Source organism: Coregonus lavaretus (genome assembly GCF_964263955.1).
Source record: "Coregonus lavaretus genome assembly, contig: HAP1_SCAFFOLD_1893, whole genome shotgun sequence".
Classification (NCBI taxonomy): domain Eukaryota; kingdom Metazoa; phylum Chordata; class Actinopteri; order Salmoniformes; family Salmonidae; genus Coregonus; species Coregonus lavaretus.
The window spans coordinates 64,630-87,500 of NW_028164504.1; the positions used below are offsets into that span (position 1 = coordinate 64,630).

At 46.6% G+C, this 22,871-nt stretch overlaps 1 protein-coding gene across 1 annotated transcript in view; it reads left to right on the forward strand.

Moving 5' to 3' along the window:
* Positions 1–22,871, forward strand: part of LOC311116960 (HEAT repeat-containing protein 6-like) — a gene marked incomplete at its 5' end in the record, with an annotated part of 72,909 nt that overhangs the window by 44,531 nt on the left and 5,507 nt on the right. The window contains 3 exons of the mRNA XM_084191967.1: positions 6,789–6,911; positions 7,365–7,451; positions 16,318–16,452. Coding sequence (XP_084048093.1) covers positions 6,789–6,911; positions 7,365–7,451; positions 16,318–16,452 — 345 coding nt within the window. The remainder of the gene's footprint in view (positions 1–6,788; positions 6,912–7,364; positions 7,452–16,317; positions 16,453–22,871) is intronic.

The window sequence follows — 22,871 nt, forward strand, 5'->3', positions numbered from 1 at the left end:
ACGCGGCAGATTAGGAGAACTAATAGGTTAGGAGAACTAATGCGGCAGGTTAGGAGAACTAATAGGTTAGGAGAACTAACGCAGCAGGTTAGGAGAACTAACGCAGCAGGTTAGGAGAACTAACGCAGCAGGTTAGGAGAACTAACGCAGCAGGTTAGGAGAACTAACGCAGCAGGTTAGGAGAACTAATAGGTTAGGAGAAATAACGCAGCAGGTTAGGAGAACTAATGGGTTAGGAGAACTAACGCAGCAGGTTAGGAGAACTAATAGGTTAGGAGAACTAATAGGTTAGGAGAACTAATAGGTTAGGAGAACTAATGCAGCAGGTTAGGAGAACTAACGCAGCAGGTTAGGAGAACTAGCGCAGCAGGTTAGGAATACTAGCGCAGCAGGTTAGGAATACTAGCGCAGCAGGTTTGGAGTACTAGCGCAGCAGGTTAGGAGTACTAATAGGTTAGGAGAACTAATAGGTTAGGAGAACTAACGCAGCAGGTTAGGAGAACTAATAGGTTAGGAGAACTAACGCAGCAGTTTAGGAGAACTAATAGGTTAGGAGAACTAACAGGTTAGGAGAACTAACAGGTTAGGAGTACTAACGCGGCAGATTAGGAGAACTAATAGGTTAGGAGAACTAATAGGTTAGGAGAACTAACAGGTTAGGAGAACTAATAGGTTAGGAGAACTAACGCGGCAGATTAGGAGAACTAATAGGTTAGGAGAACTAATAGGTTAGGAGAACTAATAGGTTAGGAGAACTAACGCGGCAGGTTAGGAGAACTAACGCACACAGGTTAGGAGAACTAACGCAGCAGGTTAGGAGAACTAACGCGGCAGATTAGGAGAACTAATAGGTTAGGAGAACTAACGCGGCAGGTTAGGAGAACTAATAGGTTAGGAGAACTAATAGGTTAGGAGAACTAACGCAGCAGGTTAGGAGAACTAACGCAGCAGGTTAGGAGAACTAACGCAGCAGGTTAGGAGAACTAATAGGTTAGGAGAAATAACGCAGCAGGTTAGGAGAAATAACGCAGCAGGTTAGGAGAACTAATGGGTTAGGGGAACTAATGGGTTAGGAGAACTAACGCAGCAGGTTAGGAGAACTAACGCAGCAGGTTAGGAGAACTAATAGGTTAGGAGAACTAATAGGTTAGGAGAACTAACGCAGCAGGTTAGGAGAACTAACGCAGCAGGTTAGGAGAACTAGCGCAGCAGGTTAGGAATACTAGCGCAGCAGGTTAGGAATACTAGCGCAGCAGGTTAGGAATACTAGCGCAGCAGGTTAGGAGTACTAGCGCAGCAGGTTAGGAGAACTAATAGGTTAGGAGAACTAATAGGTTAGGAGAAATAACGCAGCAGGTTAGGAGAACTAATAGGTTAGGAGAACTAATAGGTTAGGAGAACTAACGCAGCAGGTTAGGATAACTAATAGGTTAGGAGAACTAACAGGTTAGGAGTACTAACGCAGCAGGTTAGGATAACTAATAGGTTAGGAGAACTAACGCGGCAGATTAGGAGAACTAATAGGTTAGGAGAACTAACGCGGCAGATTAGGAGAACTAATAGGTTAGGAGAACTAATAGGTTAGGAGAACTAATAGGTTAGGAGAACTAATAGGTTAGGAGAACTAATAGGTTAGGAGAACTAACGCGGCAGATTAGGAGAACTAATAGGTTAGGAGAACTAATAGGTTAGGAGAACTAACGCAGCAGGTTAGGAGAACTAATAGGTTAGGAGAACTAACGCAGCAGGTTAGGAGAACTAACGGGTTAGGAGAACTAACGGGTTAGGAGAACTAACGGGTTAGGAGAACTAACGCAGCAGGTTTTGAGAAATGTACCGGACATCCATATGCATTGGGCAATGCATTAGGGCGTCCACAAACGGTGATCAAAATCACATTTAGGTTATTGTAATTATTCTTAACAGAATAGAAATGAGCCTGTAAAGGTGGAATAAAATGAAGTAGAGTGATGTTCTCATAGCAACATGACAGGTTTTATTGAAAAGCAAAACATGGCCCTTTGCCTCTTCATCCCTGCTATAAATCAGAAATTAATATCTTTAAAAAAAACAAAAAAACATTTAGCCTAGAAGATGTCGCCTACAATTTGTGAACGACCTGACCTATAGGCTATTTGTATGAACATTTTAATTAATAAATAACAAAACGGCTGTTTTCAAATACAATCTAGGCCCCTCTAATTTAGCCCCGGCATGAACATTTGAATTGGGCCTAATAAATAATACAACATGGCTGTATACTAACACCAGGGCTGGCCCATCCCACTCCCCACCAACACCAGGGCTGGCCCATCCCACTCCCCACCAACACCAGGGCTGGCCCATCCCACTCCCCACCAACACCAGGGCTGGCCCATCCCACTCCCCACCAACACCAGGGCTGGCCCATCCCACTCCCCACCAACACCAGGGCTGGCCCATCCCACTCCCCACCAACACCAGGGCTGGCCCATCCCACTCCCCACCAACACCAGGGCTGGCCCATCCCACTCCCCACCAACACCAGGGCTGGCCCATCCCACTCCCCACTAACACCAGGGCTGGCCCATCCCACTCCCCACCAACACCAGGGCTGGCCCATCCCACTCCCCACCAACACCAGGGCTGGCCCATCCCACTCCCCACCAACACCAGGGCTGGCCCATCCCACTCCCCACCAACACCAGGGCTGGCCCATCCCACTCCCCACCAACACCAGGGCTGGCCCATCCCACTCCCCACCAACACCAGGGCTGGCCCATCCCACTCCCCACCAACACCAGGGCTGGCCCATCCCACTCCCCACCAACACCAGGGCTGGCCCATCCCACTCCCCACCAACACCAGGGCTGGCCCATCCCACTCCCCACCAACACCAGGGCTGGCCCATCCCACTCCCCACCAACACCAGGGCTGGCCCATCCCACTCCCCACCAACACCAGGGCTGGCCCATCCCACTCCCCACCAACACCAGGGCTGGCCCATCCCACTCCCCACCAACACCAGGGCTGGCCCATCCCACTCCCCACCAACACCAGGGCTGGCCCATCCCACTCCCCACCAACACCAGGGCTGGCCCATCCCACTCCCCACCAACACCAGGGCTGGCCCATCCCACTCCCCACCAACACCAGGGCTGGCCCATCCCACTCCCCACCAACACCAGGGCTGGCCCATCCCACTCCCCACCAACACCAGGGCTGGCCCATCCCACTCCCCACCAACACCAGGGCTGGCCCATCCCACTCCCCACCAACACCAGGGCTGGCCCATCCCACTCCCCACCAACACCAGGGCTGGCCCATCCCACTCCCCACCAACACCAGGGCTGGCCCATCCCACTCCCCACCAACACCAGGGCTGGCCCATCCCACTCCCCACCAACACCAGGGCTGGCCCATCCCACTCCCCACCAACACCAGGGCTGGCCCATCCCACTCCCCACGCCCACTGGGATGACAACACCAGGGCTGGCCCATCCCACTCCCCACCAACACCAGGGCTGGCCCATCCCACTCCCCACCAACACCAGGGCTGGCCCATCCCACTCCCCACCAACACCAGGGCTGGCCCATCCCACTCCCCACCAACACCAGGGCTGGCCCATCCCACTCCCCACCAACACCAGGGCTGGCCCATCCCACTCCCCACCAACACCAGGGCTGGCCCATCCCACTCCCCACCAACACCAGGGCTGGCCCATCCCACTCCCCACCAACACCAGGGCTGGCCCATCCCACTCCCCACCAACACCAGGGCTGGCCCATCCCACTCCCCACCAACACCAGGGCTGGCCCATCCCACTCCCCACCAACACCAGGGCTGGCCCATCCCACTCCCCACCAACACCAGGGCTGGCCCATCCCACTCCCCACGCCCGCTGGGATGACAACACCAGGGCTGGCCCATCCCACTCCCCACGCCCGCTGGGATGACATTTACATTTACATTTAAGTCATTTAGCAGACGCTCTTATCCAGAGCGACTTACAGGAGCAATTAGGGTTAAGTGCCTTGCTCAAGGGCACATCGACAGATTTTTCACCTAGTCGGCTTGGGGATTAGACAACACCAGGGCTGGCCCATCCCACTCCCCACGCCCGCTGTGATGACAACACCAGGGCTGGCCCATCCCACTCCCCACGCCCGCTGGGATGACTCTGGTCGTGTGATATATGCTGAGGGTTGGGGGCATGGATTTAACAAGAGACATCAATAAGGGATCATAGCTTTCACCTGGACAGTCTGTCAAGGAAACAGCAGGTGTTCTTAATGTTTTGTACACTCAGGTGTATGTGGCTTATTGATAACTAGTGTGCCCAGTGAATAATCTCAAATCCCTGAATGACTATCATCCCATCTCCTTGACCTCGGTGATAATCAAATGTGTGGAGCGCATTGACCTGGGACACCTGCTCCGGCACACAGAGAGCTTACTGGACCCGTTCATATTTACCAGGCACTCCTTTTCTACCTGGATAAACCATTACATCCTTTTCTACCTGGATAAACCATTACATCCTTTTCTACCTGGATAAACCATTACATCCTTTTCTACCTGGATAAACCATTACATCCTTTTCTACCTGGATAAACCATTACATCCTTTTCTACCTGGATAAACCATTACATCCTTTTCTACCTGGATAAACCATTACATCCTTTTCTACCTGGATAAACCATTACATCCTTTTCTACCTGGATAAACCATTACATCCTTATCTACTGGTGAACAAACTTGTGACCGTGGGCGTCAACGCACGTCTCATCAACTGGATCCGGTGTTCTCACCAGTCGGGTCAGAAGAGCGAGGTACCATGCGAATACATCAGACCCACTAACCACCAATATAGGGGTACCCCAGGGAAGTGTCCTTTCACCGGTTCTGTTCACCCTCTACACTAACGATTGCACCCAAATTACATCAGAATGTGCAACAGTAAAGTATGCAGATGATAGATTGTTGGTCTAATAGGATGATTCACCCAATGGTGCAAGGAAAACAGACTCATTCTTAATGTGAAAAAAAAAACAGGAAATGACAAACTTCAGAACTATAAAAGACGACACCGGGCCCATCCACATTGACTCGGAACAGATAGACACTGGGCCCATCCACATTGACTCAGAACAGATAGACACTGGGCCCATCCACATTGACTCAGAACAGATAGACACTGGGCCCATCCACATTGACTCAGAACAGATAGACACTGGGCCCATCCACATTGACTCAGAACAGATAGACACTGGGCCCATCCACATTGACTCAGAACAGATAGACACTGGGCCCATCCACAGTGACTCAGAACAGATAGACACTGGGCCCATCCACATTGACTCAGAACAGATAGACACCAGGCCCATCCACATTGACTCAGAACAGATAGACACTGGGCCCATCCACATTGACTCAGAACAGATAGACACTGGGCCCATCCACATTGACTCAGAACAGATAGACACTGGGCCCATCCACATTGACTCAGAACAGATAGACACTGGGCCCATCCACATTGACTCAGAACAGATAGACACTGGGCCCATCCACATTGACTCAGAACAGATAGACACTGGGCCCATCCACATTGACTCAGAACAGATAGACACCAGGCCCATCCACATTGACTCAGAACAGATAGACACCAGGCCCATCCACATTGACTCAGAACAGATAGACACTGGGCCCATCCACAGTGACTCAGAACAGATAGACACTGGGCCCATCCACATTGACTCAGAACAGATAGACACTGGGCCCATCCACAGTGACTCAGAACAGATAGACACCAGGCCCATCCACATTGACTCAGAACAGATAGAATTAGTTGAGCAATACAAATATCTTGGAACTATAATTGACTCAAAACGCTCCTGGACTACAAACACACAACAGATAGACACCAAGGGACAACAACGCCTGTATTTCATGAGGAGATTAAATAAATATAAGGTCAATAAAATAATATCAACCATATTCTACACATCCTTTGTTCCGTGTTTTCACTTTTTGTTTCCAAGCCTGGTACAATCAGCTATCCATCGCAAATAAAAACCAACTACACAAAATAGTGAAGCTGTCAAGCAGAATCAGTGGAGTTAATCTGAAGAACATGGAAGCTGTTCTTGGAGAGAGTAGTGAGGGTAGGAGTGACCTGACTCAACCAGGAGCACCAGCTCCTCAACCAGGAGCACCAGCTCCTCAACCAGGAGCACCAGCTCCTCAACCAGGAGCACCAGCTCCTCAACCAGGAGCACCAGCTCCTCAACCAGGAGCACCAGCTCCTCCCATCAGGATACATAGTCCATCTTTACACACCTGACACTAATGTCCAAGCAGACAGAGGATTTATTAGTTTATGAAGAATATTAGCCTTGGAAGTTGGAGCACATCGACTGAATAAAAAGCATTATTTTGCATTATTTCTTCGAACAGCATTTACTGGCTAATGGAAACCTGTGTGTGTCTGTGTGACTGTGTGTCTGTGTGTCTGTGTGACTGTGTGTCTGTGTGTCTGTGTGTCTGTGTGACTGTGTGTCTGTGTGTCTGTGTGTCTGTGTGACTGTGTGTCTGTGTGTCTGTGTGTCTGTGTGACTGTGTGTCTGTGTGTCTGTGTGTCTGTGTGTCTGTGTGACTGTGTGTCTGTGTGACTGTGTGACTGTGTGACTGTGTGACTGTGTGTCTGTGTGTCTGTGTGACTGTGTGTCTGTGTGTCTGTGTGACTGTGTGTCTGTGTGACTGTGTGTCTGTGTGACTGTGTGACTGTGTGTCTGTGTGTCTGTGTTAGGTGCTAGCCCACCTGGTGCGCGGTTACTTCCCTCTGTGCCAGGCGTGTCTGTGTGAGCTGGGGCAGCTGAGTGCCCGCTGTCTCCGAGAGACAGACCCCTCCATACAACTACACGGAGCCAAGGTAACACACACACACACACACACACACGGAGCCAAGGTAACACACACACACACACACACACACACACACACACACACACACACACACGGAGCCAAGGTAACACACACACACACACACACACACACACACGGAGCCAAGGTAACACACACACACACACACACACACACACACGGAGCCAAGGTAACACACACACACACACACACACACGGAGCCAAGGTAACACACACACACACACACACACACACACGGAGCCAATGTAACACACACACACACACGGAGCCAAGGTAACACACACACACACACACACACACGGAGCCAATGTAACACACACACACACACACACACGGAGCCAAGGTAACACACACACACACACACACACACACGGATCAGTAGTTTGTTTAACATATCGAATAATGTGGAAAAATGAGACAAACATAACATCTCTCTCCGTAGTTACTGGAGGAGTTGGGGACAGGTATCATCCAACAGTACAGAGCAGACAGCAGCCAGGCAGAGAGCTACAGGGTCCCGATCTCACAGGTACACCGGTGTTTCTGTCTGTCCGTCTGCCACACCTGTCTGTCTGCCACACCTGTCCGTCTGCCACACCTGTCCGTCTGCCACACCTGTCCGTCTGCCACACCTGTCCGTGTCCGTCTGCCACACCTGTCCGTCTGCCACACCTGTCCGTCTGCCACACCTGTCTGTCTGCCACACCTGTCCGTCTGCCACACCTGTCCGTCTGCCACACCTGTCCGTCTGCCACACCTGTCCGTCTGCCACACCTGTCCGTCTGCCACACCTGTCCGTCTGCCACACCTGTCCGTCTGCCACGCCTGTCCGTCTGCCACGCCTGTCCGTCTGCCACGCCTGTCCGTCTGCCACGCCTGTCCGTCTGCCACGCCTGTCTGTCTGCCACACCTGTCCGTCTGTCACACCTGTCTGTCTGTTCCCTCAGGCCAGGAGGGAAGCAAAAGTCATTCCGCTACCTAAGAATAGTAAAGCCCCCTTTACTGGCTCAAACAGCCGACCAACCAGCCTGTTACCAACCTTTAGTAAACCTTTGGAAATAATTGTGTTTAACCAGATAAAATGCAATTTTACAATAAACAAATTGACAACAGTCTTTCAGCATGCTTATAGAAAAGGACATTCAACAAGCACAGCACTTACTCAAATTACTGATGATTGGCTGAGAGAAATTATTGATAAAAAGATTGTGGGGGCTGTTTTGTTAGACTTCAGTGCGGCTTTTGACATTATCAATCATAGTCTGCTGATGTAAAAACATATGTGTTATGGCATTACACCCCCTGCTATATTGTGGATAAAGAGTTACCTGTCGAACACAACACAGAGGACAGGGTTACCAACTAGCACAGAGGACAGGGTTACCAACTAGCACAGAGGACAGGGTTACCAACTAGCACAGAGGACAGGGTTACCAACTAGCACAGAGGGCAGGGTTACCAACTAGCACAGAGGACAGGGTTACCAACTAGCACAGAGGGCAGGGTTACCAACTAGCACAGAGGACAGGGTTACCAACTAGAGGACAGGGTTACCAACTAGAGGACAGGGTTACCAACTAGCACAGAGGGCAGGGTTACCAACTAGCACAGGGGGCAGGGTTACCAACTAGCACAGAGGACAGGGTTACCAACTAGAGGACAGGGTTACCAACTAGAGGACAGGGTTACCAACTAGAGGACAGGGTTACCAACTAGCACAGAGGACAGGGTTACCAACTAGAGGACAGGGTTACCAACTAGAGGACAGGGTTACCAACTAGCACAGAGGACAGGGTTACCAACTAGAGGACAGGGTTACCAACTAGCACAGAGGACAGGGTTACCAACTAGCACAGAGGACAGGGTTACCAACTAGCACAGGGGGCAGGGTTACCAACTAGCACAGAGGACAGGGTTACCAACTAGAGGACAGGGTTACCAACTAGAGGACAGGGTTACCAACTAGAGGACAGGGTTACCAACTAGAGGACAGGGTTACCAACTAGAGGACAGGGTTACCAACTAGAGGACAGGGTTACCAACTAGAGGACAGGGTTACCAACTAGAGGACAGGGTTACCAACTAGCACAGAGGACAGGGTTACCAACTAGAGGACAGGGTTACCAACTAGAGGACAGGGTTACCAACTAGAGGACAGGGTTACCAACTAGAGGACAGGGTTACCAACTAGAGGACAGGGTTACCAACTAGAGGACAGGGTTACCAACTAGAGGACAGGGTTACCAACTAGAGGACAGGGTTACCAACTAGCCCAGAGGACAGGGTTACCAACTAGCACAGAGGACAGGGTTACCAACTAGCACAGAGGACAGGGTTACCAACTAGAGGACAGGGTTACCAACTAGAGGACAGGGTTACCAACTAGAGGACAGGGTTACCAACTAGAGGACAGGGTTACCAACTAGCACAGAGGACAGGGTTACCAACTAGAGGACAGGGTTACCAACTAGCACAGAGGACAGGGTTACCAACTAGCACAGAGGACAGGGTTACCAACTAGCACAGAGGGCAGGGTTACCAACTAGCACAGGGGACAGGGTTACCAACTAGAGGACAGGGTTACCAACTAGCACAGAGGACAGGGTTACCAACTAGAGGACAGGGTTACCAACTAGAGGACAGGGTTACCAACTAGCACAGGGGACAGGGTTACCAACTAGCACAGAGGACAGGGTTACCAACTAGCCCAGAGGACAGGGTTACCAACTAGCACAGAGGACAGGGTTACCAACTAGAGGACAGGGTTACCAACTAGAGGACAGGGTTACCAACTAGCACAGAGGGCAGGGTTACCAACTAGAGGACAGGGTTACCAACTAGAGGACAGGGTTACCAACTAGCACAGAGGACAGGGTTACCAACTAGCACAGAGGACAGGGTTACCAACTAGCCCAGAGGACAGGGTTACCAACTAGCACAGAGGACAGGGTTACCAACTAGCACAGGGGGCAGGGTTACCAACTAGCACAGAGGGCAGGGTTACCAACTAGAGGACAGGGTTACCAACTAGAGGACAGGGTTACCAACTAGCACAGAGGACAGGGTTACCAACTAGAGGACAGGGTTACCAACTAGCACAGAGGACAGGGTTACCAACTAGAGGACAGGGTTACCAACTAGAGGACAGGGTTACCAACTAGCACAGAGGACAGGGTTACCAACTAGAGGACAGGGTTACCAACTAGAGGACAGGGTTACCAACTAGAGGACAGGGTTACCAACTAGAGGACAGGGTTACCAACTAGAGGACAGGGTTACCAACTAGAGGACAGGGTTACCAACTAGCACAGAGGACAGGGTTACCAACTAGAGGACAGGGTTACCAACTAGAGGACAGGGTTACCAACTAGAGGGCAGGGTTACCAACTAGCACAGAGGACAGGGTTACCAACTAGCCCAGAGGACAGGGTTACCAACTAGCCCAGAGGACAGGGTTACCAACTAGAGGACAGGGTTACCAACTAGCACAGAGGACAGGGTTACCAACTAGCACAGAGGACAGGGTTACCAACTAGCACAGAGGACAGGGTTACCAACTAGCACAGAGGGCGCCATGGCAATTTCTTACAAATATATAAGACCTGCTGACTTTGACCTGCTGACTGTCAGGCAGTGAGGCAGCCTGTTGCTGAGTGACTGTGACCTGCTGACAGTCAGGCAGTGAGGCAGCCTGTTGCTGAGTGACTGTGACCTGCTGACAGTCAGGCAGTGAGGCAGCCTGTTGCTGAGTGACTTTGACCTGCTGACTGTCGGTCAGTGAGGCAGCCTGTTGCTGAGTGACTTTGACCTGCTGACTGTCAGGCAGTGAGGCAGCCTGTTGCTGAGTGACTTTGACCTGCTGACAGTCAGGCAGTGAGGCAGCCTGTTGCTGAGTGACTGTGACCTGCTGACTGTCTATCAGTGAGGCAGCCTGTTCCTGAGTGACTGTGACCTGCTGACTGTCAGGCAGTGAGGCAGCCTGTTGCTGAGTGACTTTGACCTGCTGACTGTTGTCAGTGAGGCAGCCTGTTGCTGAGTGACTTTGACCTGCTGACTGTCGGTCAGTGAGGCAGCCTGTTGCTGAGTGACTGTGACCTGCTGACTGTCGGTCAGTGAGGCAGCCTGTTGCTGAGTGACTGTGACCTGCTGACTGTCAGGCAGTGAGGCAGCCTGTTGCTGAGTGACTTTGACCTGCTGACTGTCGGTCAGTGAGGCAGCCTGTTACTGAGTGACTGTGACCTGCTGACTGTCTGTCAGTGAGGCAGCCTGTTGCTGAGTGACCTTGACCTGCTGACAGTCAGGCAGTGAGGCAGCCTGTTGCTGAGTGACTGTGACCTGCTGACTGTCGGGCAGTGAGGCAGCCTGTTGCTGAGTGACTGTGACCTGCTGACAGTCAGGCAGTGAGGCAGCCTGTTGCTGAGTGACTGTGACCTGCTGACAGTCAGGCAGTGAGGCAGCCTGTTGCTGAGTGACTTTGACCTGCTGACTTTGACCTGCTGACTGTCGGTCAGTGAGGCAGCCTGTTGCTGAGTGACTGTGACCTGCTGACTGTCTGTCAGTGAGGCAGCCTGTTGCTGAGTGACTGTGACCTGCTGACAGTCAGGCAGTGAGGCAGCCTGTTGCTGAGTGACTGTGACCTGCTGACTGTCAGGCAGTGAGGCAGCCTGTTGCTGAGTGACTGTGACCTGCTGACTGTCGGTCAGTGAGGCAGCCTGTTGCTGAGTGACTGTGACCTGCTGACTGTCGGTCAGTGAGGCAGCCTGTTGCTGAGTGACTGTGACCTGCTGACTGTCGGTCAGTGAGGCAGCCTGTTGCTGAGTGACTGTGACCTGCTGACTGTCGGTCAGTGAGGCAGCCTGTTGCTGAGTGACTGTGACCTGCTGACTGTCGGTCAGTGAGGCAGCCTGTTGCTGAGTGACTGTGACCTGCTGACTGTCGGTCAGTGAGGCAGCCTGTTGCTGAGTGACTGTGACCTGCTGACTGTCGGGCAGTGAGGCAGCCTGTTGCTGAGTGACTGTGACCTGCTGACAGTCAGGCAGTGAGGCAGCCTGTTGCTGAGTGACTGTGACCTGCTGACAGTCAGGCAGTAAGGCAGACTGTTGCTGAGTGACTGTGGTGGGGAGGGGTGTGTGTGTTCAGACTGAGTGCTGCAGCTGAGGGAGAGGAGATGGAGCCGCACGTCATGACAACTTTTTATCAGTTGTAGGTAGGATATTTAGATGAATTATGGAGTCACCTATTTCCAACCCTTTTTCCATAAGACATATTAATGCGCTAGAACTGATGCGCGTCAAGGAATAACGACGACGACAGGAAAACGACTTTAGGCGCTCCAGAGCGCATTAGAAATGTCCTCTGAGGTGGTTTAAACTGCATTGGAATGTCGACTACTTATGGAAAACCATATGAAGCGAAGGTTTTTACACAAGCTCAGTTCTTGGGTCTTTAGTTTAGCGCCAGTGGAAATTTGAAATGGAAGTTCTGGAACTCCCTTGCGTGCGTCTTATGGGGAGTCCACAATGAAACTGACATTACATCTGTTGGCCACCAATTAGCTTAATCATTTCTATACCAATGGAGACTACTGTAGCTTACCATTTGATACAATAAATATGTTGAAATGATGATATCACTGGAGTCATTGCAAATTAATTTGTTCCACTTGTGTAGCCTACCTGGAGCTGGCAAACGTATTTAATCAGTGGTGGAAAAAGTACCCAATTGTCATACTTGAGTAAAAGTAAAGATGCCTGAATAGAAAATGACTCAAGTAAAAGTGAAAGTCAGCCAGTGAAATACTATGTCGTGACGTGACTGTCATTAATATGATGACTGTTATTTATCGAATCAACTAACTATGTTTAATTGTTACTTGATTAAATTAAGCATGTAACAATGAACTCATTAGAATTTGGGACACCACAGAAGAAGTTCTTTATAGAGTTAGCGTCTCCTGAATTAAACTCTAAAAGGTCTACCTAAGTGGTCCTCTGTAGCTCAATTGGTAGACCACAGCGCTTGTAACGCCAGGGTAGTGGGTTCGATCCCCGGGACCACCCATAAGTAAAAATGTATGCACACATGACTGTAAGTCACTTTGGATAAAAGCGTCTGCTAAATGGCATTATTATTATTATTATTATTATTATTATTATTATTATTATTACCTATCAATATGTATAAAACAGTCGACGTATCAATCATTACCTCTTATCAGTCGTCATTCTGAACGGTCGCAGAATTCTTGGATCTGCACGAACCCCAGCTTTACTTATGATTCAACACTACACAAACTGGCTTAGTTATTGATTTACTAGATAACTAAATAATAACACAGAATAACATACTTAATACATGAGAAAATGTCCCTAGCGGACTAATAACAGCATGACTGCTTGGTTATCAAAAGAGGGAGGGGTAAAGGAAGAGGACGAGGGAGAGGCAAAGAGAGAGTCAAACTTATCGTTGATACATTTGAAAACTACCCTCAAAGTAATCATCATACTTTGCTCACGAACTAGGCTCTGATTGTCCACCAGAGGTCACAATTCCTTCTTCTTTGTTCTGGCTAGTAGTGGAGTGTACTCAGAGCAGATACTCGGTGATTGTCTGAGATGGGATTTTCTCCTTCCCACCTCGTGTCTTTAGTCACAGTTCTAGATCACTTTACGCGCCCAACTGCAGACGGGCAACGTTCTGGCAACGTTCTGGTCTACTGGGTTCATCTTCTGCACCTCGTGTTGAGATTCAAAGTTCTAACCATTTCAGACGTGTGGACTACCGTCTCCACGCTTTCTGGTCTAACCATTCTCTGGTCTAATGTAAATTTCGTTACCAAGGCTTTTTATGCACTCTGGTAAAAGGGGCGTTCCTACTTGCTGACATGGTCTCTGAGCTCACTCGGGGCGTGTCTAGTCACTGTTAGAAAACTCAAATCACATTCTTATCTTAACAAAAATAATCTCGTAAATCTCCATATTATATGCACAACATATTTCCATTATAACATTTTTAATGACATCACAAAATAATAAACAATATGACATGATTAGTCTTTAGATCCCCACTGACCATTCCAAAACAGATTAGTCTTTAGATCCCCACTGACCATTCCAAAACAGATGATTCTTTAGATCCCCACTGACCATTCCAAAACAGATTAGTCTTTAGATCCCCACTGACCATTCCAAAACAGATTATTCTTTAGATCCCCACTGACCATTCCAAAACAGATGATTCTTTAGATCCCCACTGACCATTCCAAAACAGATTAGTCTTTAGATCCCCACTGACCATTCCAAAACAGATTAGTCTTTAGATCCCCACTGACCATTCCAAAACAGATTAGTCTTTAGATCCCCACTGACCATTCCAAAACAGATTAGTCTTTAGATCCCCACTGACCATTCCAAAACAGATTAGTCTTTAGATCCCCACTGACCATTCCAAAACAGATTAGTCTTTAGATCCCCACTGACCATTCCAAAACAGATTAGTCTTTAGATCCCCACTGACCATTCCAAAACAGATTAGTCTTTAGATCCCCACTGACCATTCCAAAACAGATTAGTCTTTAGATCCCCACTGACCATTCCAAAACAGATTAGTCTTTAGATCCCCACTGACCATTCCAAAACATTCGGATGTTAGGAATATTGTTCCAGTGTTTACTTTTTGGACATAAAGGTTTTGGCAGGAGAGTCATGACAACTACTTGAGTAAAAGCCAAAGTATTTGGTTTTAAATATGCTTAAGTATCAAAGGTACATGTAATTGCTAAAATATACACTATATATACTAAAGTATGTGGACACCCCTTCAATTAGTGGAATTGGCTATTTCAGCCACACTCGTTGCTGACAGGTGTATAAAATCGAGCACACAGCCATGCAATCTCCATAGACAAACACTGGCAGTAGAATGGCCTTACTGAAGTGCTCAGTGACTTTAAACGTGGTCAACTGTAAGTGCTGTTATTGTGAAGTGGAAACGTCTAGGAGCAACAACGGCTCAGCTTCAAAGTGGTAGGCCACACAAGCTCACAGAACGAGACCGCCGAGTGCTGAAGCGCGTAGCATATAAAAATAGTCTGTCCTCAGGTGCAACACTCACTAACCAGTTCCAAACTGCCTCTGGAAGCAACGTCAGCACAATAACTGTTCATCAGGAGCTTCATGAAATGGGTTTCCATGGCCGAGCAGCCGCACACAAGCCTAACATCACCATGCTCAATGCCAAGCGTTGGCTGGAGTGGTGTAAAGCTTGCCTCCATTGGACTCTAGAGCAGTGGAAACGTTTTCTCTAGGGTGATGAATCATGCTTTGCATAATGCCAACTGTAAAGTTTGGTGGAGGAGGAATAATGGTCTGGGGCTGTTTTTCATGGTTCGTGCTAGGCCCCTTAGTTCCAGTGAAGGGAAATCTTAAACAATGACATTCTAGATGATTCTGTGCTTCCAACTTTGTTGCAACATTTTGGGGAAGGCCCTTTCTTGTTTCAGCATGACAATGCCCCCATGCACAAAACGAGGTCCATACAGAAATGGTTTGTCGAGATCGGTATGGAAGAACTTGACTGGCCTGCACAGAGCCCTGACCCCAGGGAAGAGTAGCTGCTGCCTTGGCAGGAACTAATGGGGATCCATAATAAACCGCAGGAAGAGTAGCTGCTGCCTTGGCAGGAACTAATGGGGATCCATAATAAACCCCAGGAAGAGTAGCTTCTGCCTTGGCAGGAACTAATGGGGATCCATAATAAACCCCAGGAAGAGTAGCTGCTGCCTTGACAGGAACTAATGGGGATCCATAATAAACCCCAGGAAGAGTAGCTGCTGCCTTGGCAGGAACTAATGGGGATCCATAATAAACCCCAGGAAGAGTAGCTGCTGCCTTGGCAGGAACTAATGGGGATCCATAATAAACCCCAGGAAGAGTAGCTGCTGCCTTGGCAGGAACTAATGGGGATCCATAATAAACCCCAGGAAGAGTAGCTGCTGCCTTGGCAGGAACTAATGGGGATCCATAATAAACCCCAGGAAGAGTAGCTGCTGCCTTGGCAGGAACTAATGGGGATCCATAATAAACCCCAGGAAGAGTAGCTTCTGCCTTGGCAGGAATTAATGGGGATCCATAATAAACCCCAGGAAGAGTAGCTGCTGCCTTGGCAGGAACTAATGGGGATCCATAATAAACCCCAGGAAGAGTAGCTGCCGCCTTGGCAGGAACTAATGGGGATCCATAATAAACCCCAGGAAGAGTAGCTGCTGCCTTGGCAGGAACTAATGGGGATCCATAATAAATGCAAATACACCTGTCTCTGTCTGTTACACCTGTCTGTGTCTCTGTCTGTTACACCTGTCTGTCTAATCTGTGTGTCTGTCTGCGTCTGCGTTGCAGGTGGTCCAGTTCTGGGTGGATGTATTGAGTGGTCCGTTGAACGGAGCCCTTCAGAGTCATCAGCATCCTACTCTACAGACCAGCTCCTGTGACACCCTCTCCTCAATCTTACCACAGGCCTTCACACAGCTACCGGTACCTACACACACACACACACACACACACACACACACACACACACACACACACACACACACCTACAAGACATATTTCAAGACAGTTTTCTCAGTGTTTCTCTCATGAAAGACATTGCGTCAATATTGCCAAAGCAACAATGTACAGTGCCTTGCAAAAGTATTCATCCCCCTTGGCGTTTTTCCTATTTTGTTGCATTACAACCTGTAATTTAAATAGATTTTTATTTGGATTTCATGTAATGGACATACACAAAATAGGTGAAGTGGAAAATATATATATTTTCAAAAGTCTAGAAGATAAATAACGGAAAACTGTTGCGTGTATATGTATTCACCCCCTTTGCAATGAAGCCCCTAAATAAGATCTGGTGCAACCAATTACCATACAATGTGATTTTCTGGATTTTTGTTTTAGATTCTGTCTCTCACAGTTGAAGTGTACCTATGATAAAAATTACAGACCTCTACATGCTTTGTAAGTAGGAAAACCTGCAAAATCGGCAGTGTATCAAATACTTGTTCTCCCCACTGTATATACACCTGTTCTGAAAGGCTCCAGAGTCTGCAACACCACTAAGCAAGGGGCACCACCAAGCAAGCGGCACCATGAAGACCAAGGAGCTCTCCAAACAGGTCAGGGGACAAAGTTGTGGAGAAGTACAGATCAGGGTTGGGTTCTAAAAAAATATCTGAAACTTTGAACATCCCACGGAGCACCATTAAATCCATTATTAAAAAATTGAAAGAATATGGCACCACAACAAACCTGCAAAGAGAGGGCCGCCCACCAAAACTCACGGACCAGGCAAGGAGGGCATTAATCAAAGAGGCAACAAAGGGATCAAAGATGACCCTGAAGGAGCTGCAAAGCTCCACAGCAGAGATTGGAGTATCTGTCCATATGACCACTTTAAGCTGTACACTCCACAGAGCTGGGCGTTACGGAAAAGTGGCCAGATAAAAGCCATTGCTTAAAGAAAAAAAATAAGCAAACACGTTTGGTGTTCGCCAAAAGGCATGTGGGAGACTCCCCAAACATATGGAAGAAGGTACTCTGGTCAGATGAGACTAAAATTGAGTTTTTTGGCCATCAAGGAAAACGCTATATCTGGCTCAAACCCAACACCTCTCATCACCTAGAGAACACCATCCCCACAGTGAAGCATGGTGGTGGCAGCATCATGCTGTGGGGATGTTTTACATCGGCAGGGACTGGGAAACTGGTCAGAATTGAATAAATAATGGATGGTGCTAAATACAGGGAAATTCTTGAGGGAAACCTGTTTCAGTCTTCCAGAGATTTGAGACTGGGACGGAGGTTCACCTTTCAGCAGGACAATGACCCTAAGCATACCGCTAAAGCAACACTCAAGTGGTTTAAGGGGAAACATTTAAATGTCTTGGAATGGCCTAGTCAAAGCCCAGACCTCAATCCAATTGAGAATATGTGGTATGACTTAAAGATTGCTGTACACCAGCGGAACCCATCCAACTTGAAGGAGCTGGAGCAGTTTTGCCTTGAAGAATGGGCAAAAATCCCAGTGGCTAGATGTGCCAAGCTTATAGAGACATACCCCAAGAGACTTGCAGCTGTAATTGCTTCAAAAGGTGGCTCTACAAAGTATTGACTTTGGGGAGGTGAATAGTTATCCACGCTCAAGTTTTCTACATGTTGTGTAAATGAAATGATATAAACCCCCCAAAAAATCCATTTTAATTCCAGGTTGAAAGGCAACAAAATAGGAAAAATGCCAAGGGGGTGAATACTTTTGCAAGCCACTGTGTGTGTGTATGTATGTATATGTGTGTGTATATGTATATATATATACACACACACACACAGTATATATATATATATCCCTCACACACACACACACACACACACACACACACACACAGTACCAGTCAAAAGTTTGCCAAGCTGTCATCAAGGCAAAGGGTGGCTACTTTGAAGAATCTCAAATATAAAATATATTTTGATTTGTTTAAAACTTTATTGGTTACTACATGATTCCATATGTGTTATTTAATAGTTTTTATGTCTTCACTATTATTCTACAATGTAGAAAATAGTACACATTTAGAAAAACCCTTGAATGTATGCTCTCTCTGTCTGTGTCGGTCTCTGGAATTCAAGCTGCTTTTTTGGCATGAAAAACATTGCATCAATATTGCCAAAGCAACAATGTAATATAATAATGAATAATAATAATATACAATGGTAGTAAATAATGTAATAAATAATAGGAATAATAACAAAATGTTAACAGCCAATAGAAAACTAGAATGAATAATAGGGTCAATAAAAGGCTAAACATGGGAAATAAACGTGCTACTATTATTACTACTAAAAGGAATGCTACCACCACTATTATTAACACTAATATTACAACTATCCCTACTGCTACCATTACCACTAGTAGCATTTCTACCTGTAATATCTATCCTACTACCATTACCACTAGTAGCATTTCTACCTGTAATATATCTACTACTACCATTACCACTAGTAGCATTTCTACCTGTAATATCTCTACTACTACCATTACCACTAGTAGCATTTCTACCTGTAATATCTCTACTACCATTACCACTAGTAGCATTTCTACCTGTAATATCTATCCTACTACCATTACCACTAGTAGCATTTCTACCTCTAATATCTCTACTACTACCATTACCACCAGTAGCATTTATACCTCTAATATCTCTACTACTACCATTACCACTAGTAGCATTTCTACCTGTAATATCTCTACTGCTACCATTACCACTAGTAGCATTTCTACCTGTAATATATCTACTACTACCATTACCACTAGTAGCATTTATACCTCTAATATCTCTACTACTACCATTACCACTAGTAGCATTTCTACCTGTAATATCTCTACTGCTACCATTACCACTAGTAGCATTTCTACCTGTAATATATCTACTACTACCATTACCACTAGTAGCATTTCTACCTGTAATATCTCTACTACTACCATTACCACTAGTAGCATTTCTACCTGTAATATCTCTACTACTACCATTACCACTAGTAGCATTTCTACCTGTAATATCTATCCTACTACCATTACCACTAGTAGCATTTCTACCTGTAATATCTATCCTACTACCATTACCACTAGTAGCATTTCTACCTGTAATATCTCTACTACTACCATTACCACTAGTAGCATTTCTACCTCTAATATCTCTACTACTACCATTACCACTAGTAGCATTTCCACCTGTAATATCTCTACTACTACCATTACCACTAGTAGCATTTCTACCTGTAATATCTCTACTGCTACCATTACCACTAGTAGCATTTCTACCTGTAATATCTATCCTACTACCATTACCACTAGTAGCATTTCTACCTGTAATATCTCTACTACTACCATTACCACTAGTAGCATTTCTACCTGTAATATCTCTACTACTACCATTACCACTAGTAGCATTTCTACCTGTAATATCTCTACTACTACCATTACCACTAGTAGCATTTCTACCTGTAATATCTATCCTACTACCATTACCACTAGTAGCATTTCTACCTGTAATATCTATACTACTACCATTACCACTAGTAGCATTTCTACCTGTAATATCTCTACTACTACCATTACCACTAGTAGCATTTCTACCTGTAATATCTATCCTACTACCATTACCACTAGTAGCATTTCTACCTGTAATATCTCTACTACTACCATTACCACTAGTAGCATTTCTACCTGTAATATTTCTACTACTACAACTATAACTAACTTATAACTATCATCCTCACCATTACAGCAGTACTAAGACTACCATCATCATTACTACCGCTACTACCACCACCATCATTAAACTGCTATCATTACCATCACCCCTACTACCATCATCATTACTACTACTACTACCACCACCATTAAACTGCTATCATTACCATCACCCCTACTACCATCATCATTACTACCACTACTACTACCACCACCATTAAACTGCTATCATTACCATCACCCCTACTACCATCATCATTACTACTACTACCACCACCACCATCATTAAACTGCTATCATTACCATCATCATTACTACTACTACCACCACCACCATCATTAAACTGCTATCATTACCATCACCCCTACTACCATCGTCATTACTACTACTACCACCACCATCATTAAACTGCTGTCATTACCATCACCCCTACTACCATCATCATTACTACTACTACTACCACCACCATCATTAAACTGATACCATTACCATCAGCCCTACTACCATCATCATTACTACTACTACTACCACCACCATCATTAAACTGATACCATTACCATCACCCCTACTACCATCATCATTACTACTACTACTACCACCACCATCATTAAACTGCTATCATTACCATCACCCCTACTACCATCATCATTACTACTACTACTACCACCACCATCATTAAACTGCTATCATTACCATCACCCCTACTACCATCATCACTACTACCACCACCATCATTAAACTGCTATCATTACCATCACCCCTACTACCATCATCACTACTACCACTACTACCACCACCATCATTAAACTGCTATCATTACCATCACCCCTACTACAATCATCATTACTACTACTACCACCACCATCATTAAACTGATATCATTACCATCACCCCTACTACCATCATCATTACTACTACCACCACCATCATTAAACTGCTATCATTACCATCACCCCTACTACCATCATCATTACTACTACTACCACCACCATCATTAAACTGATACCATTACCATCACCCCTACTACCATCATCATTACTTCTACTACCACCACCATCATTAAACTGCTATCATTACCATCACCCCTACTACCATCATCATTACTACTACTACTACCACCACCATCATTAAACTGCTATCATTACCATCACCCCTACTACCATCATCATTACTACTACTACTACTACCACCATCATTAAACTGCTATCATTACCATCACCCCTACTACCGTCATCATTACTACTACTACCACCACCACCATTAAACTGCTATCATTACCATCACCCCTACTACCATCATTACTACTACTACTACCACCACCATCATTAAACTGCTATCATTACCATCACCCCTACTACCATCATTACTACTACTACTACCACCACCATCATTAAACTGCTATCATTACCATCACCCCTACTACCGTCATCATTACTACTACTACTACCACCACCATCATTAAACTGCTATCATTACCATCACCCCTACTACCATCATTACTACTACCACCACCATCATTAAACTGCTATCATTAACATCACCCCTACTACCATCATCATTACTACTACTACCACCACCACCACCATTAAACTGCTATCATTACCATCACCCCTACTACCATCATCATTACTACTACTACTACCACCACCATCATTAAACTGCTATCATTACCATCACCCCTACTACCATCATCATTACTACTACTACCACCACCACCATCATTAAACTGCTATCATTACCATCACCCCTACTACCATCATTACTACTACCACCACCATCATTAAACTGCTATCATTACCATCACCCCTACTACCATCATCATTACTACTACTACCACCACCACCATCACTAAACTGCGATCAATACCATCACCCCTACTACCATCATCATTACTACTACCACCACCACCATCATTAAACTGCTATCATTACCATCATCATTACTACTACTACCACCACCACCATCATTAAACTGCTATCATTACCATCACCCCTACTACCATCATCATTACTACTACTACCACCACCATCATTAAACTGCTATCATTACCATCATCATTACTACTACTACCACCACCACCATCATTAAACTGATATCATTACCATCATCATTACTACTACTACCACCACCACCATCATTAAACTGCTATCATTACCATCACCCCTACTACCATCATCATTACTACTACTACTACCACCACATCATTAAACTGCTATCATTACCATCACCCCTACTACCATCATCATTACTACTACTACCACCACCACCATCATTAAACTGCTATCATTACCATCACCCCTACTACCATCATTACTACTACTACTACCACCACCATCATTAAACTGCTATCATTACCATCACCCCTACTACCATCATCATTACTACTACTACTACCACCACCATCATTAAACTGCTATCATTACCATCACCCCTACTACCATCATTACTACCAACTCCTGAGTGGCGCAGTGGTCTAAGGCACTGCATCGCAGTGCTAACTGTGCCACTAGAGATCCTGGTTCGAATCCAGGCTCTGTCGCAGCCGGCCGCGACCGGGAGACTCATGGGCGGCGCACAATTGGCCCAGCGTCGTCCAGTTTAGGGGAGGGAATGGCCGGCAGGGATGTAGCTCAGTTGATAGAGCATGGCGTTTGCA